This window comes from Chinchilla lanigera, unplaced genomic scaffold (assembly GCF_000276665.1).
Source record: "Chinchilla lanigera isolate Chin_1 unplaced genomic scaffold, ChiLan1.0 scaffold00055, whole genome shotgun sequence".
NCBI classification, from domain to species: Eukaryota; Metazoa; Chordata; class Mammalia; order Rodentia; family Chinchillidae; genus Chinchilla; species Chinchilla lanigera.
This window is the reverse complement of record NW_004955456.1, coordinates 8,411,035-8,419,406: the sequence shown is the minus strand read 5'-3', so window position 1 is coordinate 8,419,406 and position 8,372 is coordinate 8,411,035. Positions and strand designations below refer to the sequence as shown.

At 58.1% G+C, this 8,372-nt stretch overlaps 1 protein-coding gene across 1 annotated transcript in view; it reads left to right on the top strand.

Annotated features, from left to right (window-relative positions):
- Positions 1-8,372, top strand: part of Asl (argininosuccinate lyase) — a gene marked incomplete in the record, with an annotated part of 10,149 nt that overhangs the window by 509 nt on the left and 1,268 nt on the right. Inside the window, 11 exon segments of the mRNA XM_013520597.1 lie at positions 2,936-3,130; positions 4,060-4,143; positions 4,318-4,472; positions 5,640-5,717; positions 5,789-5,866; positions 6,824-6,876; positions 7,162-7,224; positions 7,391-7,505; positions 7,595-7,679; positions 7,759-7,818; positions 7,963-8,047. Of these exon segments, the coding sequence (XP_013376051.1) occupies positions 2,936-3,130; positions 4,060-4,143; positions 4,318-4,472; positions 5,640-5,717; positions 5,789-5,866; positions 6,824-6,876; positions 7,162-7,224; positions 7,391-7,505; positions 7,595-7,679; positions 7,759-7,818; positions 7,963-8,047 (1,051 nt within the window).

Sequence of the window (8,372 nt, the reverse complement as noted above, 5' to 3'; positions counted from 1 at the left end):
CACACACACACACACACACACACACACACACACACACACACACACACACACACCTTGCCCCGAGCTTAGCCTGCGACGACCTGGGTGTGCAGGCGGGGGAGGGGGGGGAGCCGGTGGGAGGGCATGGTGCCTGGCCCGAGGCTGCCACAGGTCCCCAGCAGGTAGGGACAATAACAGCTGTCCATCTCCCGCTCTAAGGCGCTGGGTCCTGAGGCCACTGCTCTGATCCCCTGGGGTAGAAAGGGCTGTTTGCTTCCAGGCGTGGCACATCCTTGTCATTCCAGCAAGCTGGGAGGCTGAGGCAGGATGATTGCAAGTTGCAGCCCAGCTTGGGCAACTTAGAGACTTAGTGAGACCCTGTCTTAAAAAATAAAAAAGGCTGGGAAAGTAGCTCGGTGCAGAGGCCCTGGCTTCACTTCCCAGTACTGCGAAAAATAAAATCACATAAAAGAAAAGAAAAAGGGGGGTCACTGTTTGGCTGATGCCTGGGAAGCAGGCGCCTGGGCCCAGGCCCTCTGTCCTCACTGGAGGAGACGACTCCCCTCTGTCCCCTGAAGAAATGAAGGCCCGGGTGGGGGACAGCAGACGCAAGCCCCTGGGTCACGCGGAGGAGGCCCAGACGGTGGAGCAGCATAGACCCAGTTTCTGTCCTGGACTTGCCTGAGCTCGGAACCCTTTTCCTCCCGAGAAAAGCGGAGTGGCCTTGCCCACCTCACGGGGAGCGAGGGCCCCCGTCCCGTCTCCGGAACCAGCCCAGGAGGTGATGGTGATGGTGGCCGAGAGTGGCAGCGCTGCCGGTCCTCTGCGCGCCCTCAGTCGCTGCACCTCCGGCCCAGCCCAGCGTCCCCGCACACTCACCCCTTGGAGCTCAGCCTGGGCCAGGCGTCGGCCATCCTGGGCTTCCTGTCCTCCTCCCCCGCGGGTGGCACCGCCTCTGACGTCCTCCTGGCACCATTTTACAAGGCAGCCCACGGGGCGGGGCTTGGTCCCAGAGCACAGGGTCCCCTGCAGTCCAGGCTGCATGACCTGAGCTTGCCCGGCCATCCGTGGGTTGGTGCTAATTGGCTGGGCGGAGGCCTGCACGTTAGGGAGTTGTTGTTATTACTGACGAGGAGGGAGGCCCACAAACTGCTTGGAGGTCCTTCCAGGCTCCTGGTTCTGACTTCCTGACTTCCCTGGCCAACCTCTGGCCCGGGGCTCCATATGGTGCTTTGTTTTCCTGGTACTGGTGATTGAATCCAGGGCCTTTGCACGGAGCTACATCCCCAGCCCTTTTTAATATTTTGTTTTGAGACAGTATCTTGCTAAATTGCCCAGGCTGGGTTCAAGCCTGTGATCCTCTTTCCTCAGCCTCTCAGGGTGCTCGAGGTGCTTTGCTGAAGATCAGGTCTTGGTGGGGTCCCTGGGGGTGGAGCACACAAGGCGCACGGGGCAGAGGTGGCCATGGGTCAGCAGGGTTGTCAGGCACAGAGGGCTCCCAGCCTGGTGCAGGTGCCCACGGCACACAGTGAGGTGGAGGTGGCGGCCAGTGTGCACAGATTGTCCTTAGCCTCCTCACTGGCACAGAGGGGCTGGAATAAAACTGAGCTTTCAGCCTAACACCGTGGCACACGCCTGTAATCCCAGCACTTGGGAGGCTGAGGCAGGAGGATCACTTGGAGGCCAGTCTGAACTGCGTAGTAAAACCCTGTCTCAAAAAGGAAAAAAAAAAACTGAGTTTTTTTTGGGGGGGCGACTTCTCCACTTGGTCAGAGGCAAGAAAGGTCCAAGAATTTCCCTTGTGGCCCCAGGAATGCTGCTCTTACAGGGATGATACCAGAGCCTCCAAATATGACATAAGAGACATATATCTTCCAACCTGTTAGATGTCTGATTCGCCAAGTTCGTGTTCTCTAAAAGTCAAAGAATGAATTCTAGGGACAATGGAGGTTAAGAGTAGGAAATATTTATTGAGAGACAGGAAGCTCCTGCCAGAGGGACAGCAGGGGACCCGGATCGGTAGCCCCACTCTACAGGGAAATTTTGTAGAGCAAAATGCACATGGGCACAGTGTGGGCGACAGCTATGATCAACCAGTGAGATTACAAGTACAGCTGCAGGTAACATTGACCCCAAGCGGAGACAGGTCACGCAGCCAGCAGGCATGGAAAGATCAAAGACCTTCTCAGGCAGGTGAGGGATCTGGGGTCTTGGTTGCCCACTGGGGTGGCTGATGCCTATCTAGACCAGGTGTTATTACTATTTCACCCCTTGGGGAAGATGTAGGCTTGGTCCTTTGGTTGTTATCTCGAAGCCTGGCTTCCAACTGATGCAGTGTCGCGGGTTTTCACCTTTTGTCTTAGCTGTCTATAATACCACCGTTTCTCTGCAGTCATGCCGTGTGGTGCCAAAGAAGCCTGACTTCCTGTGCAGCCATGGCCCCCACCCTCGATGCCTCAGTTTCCTTATCTGTCCAGGGAGAATAAGCCTGTTCATATCTTTCCTGTAGACTTTTTCTCCCTGTAGTCCTGGTTATTGGACCCAGGGCCTTCTCTCTGAGCTACATCCTCAACCCTTTTTATTTTTTATTTTAAGACAGGATCTTGCTTTTTTTTTCCATGTATGTGTGTGTCTTTTTGAGACAAGGTCTTGCTATACAGTTCAGGCTGATCTTGAACTCGTTTTGGGGCCCAGGCTGGTCTCGAACTCACAACGATCCTCCTGCCTCAGCCTCCTGAGTGCTGGGATTAGAGGCATACGCCACCACGGCTGACTAAGACAGGGTCTTGTTAAATTGCCAAGTTAGGTTCCAATTTTCCATCCTCCTGCCTCTGCCTCCCACAGCAATGGGATCACAGGCACGTGCTTCCTTGCCAGACCCTGAAGGCCTTTTTTGAGAGGACCTTTTCTAGGGGAGGGAAGATGATTAATTCATTGCCACTGCTCTCCTGCCCAGAGTGGAAAGCTGTGGGGTGGCCGGTTTGCGGGTGCTGTGGACCCCATCATGGAGAGATTCAACGCATCCATCGCCTATGACCGGCACCTGTGGGAGGTGGACGTGCAGGGGAGCAAGGCCTACAGCCGGGGCCTGGAGAAGGCGGGGCTCCTCACCACAGCGGAGAGGGACCAGATCCTGCACGGCCTGGACCAGGTACTTTTTCTCTTCTTTCTTCCTTCCTTCCTTCCTTCCTTCCTTCCTTCCTTCCTTCCTTCCTTCCTTTCTCTCTCTCTTTCTCTCTTTCTCTCTTTCTCTCTTTCTCTCTTTCTTTCTTTTTTCTTAAACTGTACTGGGGATCAAACCCAGGAATATTCTACCACTGAAAGTCATCTGGGTCCTTTTTTATTTTTTATTTTGTATATGTGCTGCCGAAGCAAGCACCTCCCATTTTTATTTTATTTTATTTTATTTTCTGGTACCTGGAATCGAACTCAAAACCTCACGCTTGCCAGGCAGGCGCTGTGCCACTGAGCTAAATTCCCAGCCCCACCCATTTTTATTTTGATAGTCTCTCTCTAAATTGCCCTGGAGGGACTTGTACTTGAGATCCTCCTGCCTCAGCCTCCCTTGGTACCAGGATTACGGACATTCACCACTGAGCCTACCACTCTCTTCATCTTTTAAAGATTCCCAAAGCCGGGCATGGCGGCGCACGCCTGTAATCCCAGCACTCGGGAGGCTGAAGCAGGAGAATCGTTGTGAGTTCGAGATCAACCTGGGCTACAGGCTGGCCTGAACTGCATAGCCTGTCTCAAAAAGACCAAAAAAATAAATAAATAAATGAAAAAATAAAGATTCCCATAAGTTCCTGGCTTGAGGGAGAAGATGGGCTGGGCCTGAGATGCTCCTATGGGATTAGGGGGGCACTCTGGGACTCAGGTTCCTCACGAGGACAGTCAGCCACCTGGGACAGGAAATCTCTCAGCAGCTGATGTCTCTACCTGGGTTTTTTTGTTTGTTTGCTTGCTTTTTTTGTTTTTTTTGTGTGTTTTTTTGGTACTGGGAATCGAACTCAGGACCTTGCGCTTGCCAGGCAGGCGCTAGTGCCGCTGAGCTATATCCCCAGCCTGTTCCCACTACAGGTGGCGGAAGAGTGGGCCCAGGGCACTTTTAAGCTGCACCCCAATGACGAGGACATCCACACAGCCAATGAGCGGCGCCTGAAGGTGCGGGGTCCCCACACCCCTCTGCCCACCTGGCCTCCCTCCCCTCTTGTCCAGGTCACCCGCTGTCGTTCTCTTCCCTTCGGCCTTGGGACCGTGTGGAATGGGGGACCCTGCAGGGTTGGGGAGGGGCTCTTGCAGTGGCCGGCAGCCCTGACCCCGTGCCCCGTCCCCCAGGAGCTCGTCGGAGACGTGGCGGGGAAACTGCACACGGGACGCAGCCGCAACGACCAGGTGGTGACGGACCTGCGGCTGTGGATGCGGCAGACCTGCACCTCGCTCTCGGGGCTGCTGCGGGAGCTCATCCGGACCATGGTGGACCGGGCAGAGGCGTAAGCGAGGACGCGAGGGCAGCGGGGGTCTCCTGTCCCCTATGGAGGGGTGTGTTTTTTTGGTACTGGGTGGCTTTAGGTGGCCAGGGTGGACAGAGCCAGGAAGCCCCACTCTCCAAAGCCACCAGGGCAGAGCCTGGAGCCACCAGTCCCCTCACCTGGCGCCCCCAAGCCTGGGCTGCCGCACCCCAGTGTCTCCAGAGCTTTGCTCCTGCAGACCTGGCCAGGAGCTGCGGAGTCCCCACGTGGCCCTGGGGATGGAGCTGACCCTGTTCTTCCCCAGGGCCCTGTAACCCCTTATGCTGGGACACGTAAAGACACAAGGACGGTCACTTTGGGGGGATGAAAGTGTTCAAGTGACTAAGATGATAGTTGCAAACCGAAGTGTACACTTTAAATGGGTAAAATAGATGTTTTATATATTTAAAAAATAATTACCACCCAGCGGCTCCTCTGCCATTGCCCTACCATTCGTTTGTTCATTCATTCACTCTTTCACGGGTATTAGGGATTGAACTGGGGCCTTCACGCTGAACGACACCCTCACCTCAACTTTTTTCCTAAATTTTGAAGTAGTGTCTTGCTAAGTTGTCCAGGATGGGCTCTAACTTGTGGTCCTCCTGCCTCAGCCTCCCAAGTGCTGGGACTACAGTGCGTGCAGCCGCGCCTGGCTTTCCTCTGAGGTCTCTTATTAGCCACTTGCCTGTTCCTTTGATGACACCTGAAAGTTAGAGGAGGGAGAAGGTCATTTAGGTCGCAGTTTCAGAGGGTTCAGCCCATGGTTGACTGGATCCAAAGCAGGAACAGTATGAGGGAAGGGTCTGGGTGAGGTCAGATGAGTGACCCAGGTGGCCTGGGACAGAGAAGGGAGGGGACGGGCTGGGGACAAGAACGTGCCTTCCCAGGCCACACCCCTAGTGACCAGCTCCAGCCAGGCTCCGCCTCCTAACAGCATGCCCAGCTCTGAACCCATGCGTGGATGAATCCCCTGAAAAGCACAGCACCCGGTGATCCACTCACCTGCCCCCCACAGGAGACTGCTTGGTCCCTCGTGTGGGCAGGGGCTCGTGGGCCACCCTGCGCTCCCTGGAGGCCCCAGGCCCTGGTGTCCTGGGCAGGCCATGCCTGGCCCTAGCCCTCAGGCCCCTGGCCCTCTCGTCCCTGCAGGGAACGCGACATCCTCTTTCCTGGGTACACACACCTGCAGAGGGCCCAGCCTATCCGCTGGAGCCACTGGATCCTCAGGTGAGCTGGGGACGTGTGGGGGACTGCGGGGAGACCAGCTGCCCTGAGCCTGCAGCCCTGGCTTCCCACAGCCACGCTGTGGCGCTGACCCGGGACTCCGAGAGGCTGCTGGAGGTGCAGAAGCGGATCGATGTCCTGCCCCTGGGGAGGTGAGTGAAGCCAAAGGGTGCAGGGGCCAGGGTGGGGTGGGGTGGGGCGTGCTCCTTTGCGAGTGGCGCAAGAAGCCAGGGACCGAGGAGACAGGCAGCAGGGTAATAAGAGGCACAGTCATAAAATATGGTAAACGTTTAAGTCTTAAAAAGTGTGTTACAGTAGAAGACACATTGCTGTGAATCTCTCTCATGAAATCCTCCCCCTTGCTGCAGACACACTTAGCCCATCCTTCTTGACGCCTTCTGGAGCAGCTCTGGAGTTCTCTGCCATGAGGGTCTTTCGTTGCTCTGCTGTGGCTGCCTCAATGTCCAGAATCAATTCAAAACATTTCCCTCTCAGGGTCACTTTGACTTCGGGAAGAGGCGTTAGTTACACTGTGCCAGGTTCGGTGAATAAGGAGGTGAGGACAGCACCGTGTCTTTACAAGCCCACCTTTCTGTTGGGTGGTGCCCAGCAGCATCATTCGCTGCAGTTTTTATCACACCTGGTAAAGACTTCTGAAAGAAGACTTCCAGAAGTGCTTCAGAAAGTGGCCAGAACGATGGGATGAGTGTTGCAAGCAAGGGGAGGACCCTGAGGGGGACTCACGGCACTGTGTCTTTTACTGTAGCACATTTTTTCATGTAAACACTCACTGTATGTTTCAACTGCAACTCGTAAGCCAGGGGCAGGGCTTACAGCTGCGTGGGCCTCCAGCTGTCTCTCAGAGGGGGAGAGCTAAGCTGGTAATGTGTCCAACCAGGGCCAAGGCTGTCTGAGAGCCAGCTGCCTCCAGCCTGCCATTCCCCCACGCGGGAAAAGAGTTCTGGTGTTCCAGGTGGCCAGGCCCGGGAAAGGCCGCGCCCTGGGGTGCAGTGTGGCCGCCAAGGCTTGGTTCTCCGTGCAGTGTGTGTGTGTGTGCGTGCGCCTGCCAGGAGGCCTGGTCCCTCTGACCCCTGTCCCTGTCCCCGCAGTGGGGCCATTGCGGGCAACCCTCTGGGCGTGGACCGGGAGCTGCTCCGAGCAGGTGAGACGCACGGCCCTCCTCCCCGCTGTCACTCCCGCGCCTGTCCTGTCCTGCAGGGGCGCGGGGGTGAGAGAGCAGCTCTGCCCTTCCTAGCTGAGGCTGCAGAGGCTGTGCTGCCCGTGGGGTGGAGCCTGGTCGGGGAGCTCGGGGGTCCTGCCCTCTCATGTGACCTGTGTTGCAACCTTATCCCCCACTGTCCCTCCTGGGAGGTAGCAGGGGCCGTTTGGGGGTCGTGGAGCCCACTCTCCACCCTCCAGGCCCGCCCCATGTCCCCTCCACCCCTAGAACTGAACTTTGGGGCCATCACACTCAACAGCATGGACGCCACCAGCGAGAGAGACTTTGTGGGTGAGTTGCGGGTGCCAGCCCACTCCGGGACCCGCCCCTGCGCCGCCTCTGTCCCCGGCCCAGCTTGTCTCCAGGCTCCTGCCACCCCCGGAGCTTCTCCAGGCCGGGCAGGGCACAGAAGCCTGGGGGCCGCGCGAGCGCCTGCTGTCCCCTGCTCCCTGCTCAGTGGAGTTCCTGTTCTGGGCGTCCTTGTGCGCGACCCACCTCAGCAGGATGGCCGAGGACCTCATCCTCTACAGCACCAAGGAGTTCAGCTTCGTGCAGCTCTCGGACGCCTACAGGTGAGGGCCCGCCGGCCTCTGTCCGCTGCCTTGGCTCCCTGTGTCCCTGGCACCGCCCTGCGCCTCAGCCCCGGCCCCTGTGTCCGCAGCACCGGCAGCAGCCTGATGCCCCAGAAGAAGAACCCGGACAGCCTGGAGCTCATCCGCAGCAAGGCGGGCCGCGTGTTTGGGCGGGTGAGCGGCGGGGAGGGCGGCCGGGCCTGGGGCTGCATCCTGGGTCAGCGCCGGGCCCCTGAGCCGTCTCTTCCCGCAGTGCGCCGGGCTCCTCATGACGCTCAAGGGACTTCCGAGCACCTACAACAAGGACCTGCAGGTGCGGGCTGGGGTGGCGGGGACCCCAGAGCGGCCACGCCTTTCCTGTCCCTCCCACCCCGACACCCCAGCCATGGGCGTGAGCGCACAGCAGCGGGGCTGTGGGGCCAGCGTCCCTGGGCCTCACCCCTGCGTGCGCCCCCAGGAGGACAAGGAAGCCGTGTTTGAAGTGTCCGACACCATGAGCGCTGTCCTGCAGGTGGCCGCGGGCGTCATCTCCACGCTGCAGGCAAGACCGCCCCTCCCTGTCCCAAGCTGTGTCCCTGCCCCTGGGTCTGCAGGAGCCGCGACAGGGGGTCCCCAAAGGAGGCCGCTGGGGCTGGGGGACCGGGTCCTGCTCCCGAGGAGCTGGGACGGAGCAGTGGGTTAGGTCCTGTCCGCTGGCCAGAGCACGTCCTTTTCTTTTCCTGTCCTTCAATTTGTTTCCTTCCTGTCCTCTCCTCTCCCCTCCTCTCCTCTCTCCTGAAGATTGAACCCGGGGCCTATACACTGAACTGCTTCCCCTTAGTGACACAGGTCTCACTAAGTCACTAAGTTGCCCATGCTGGGCTCAAA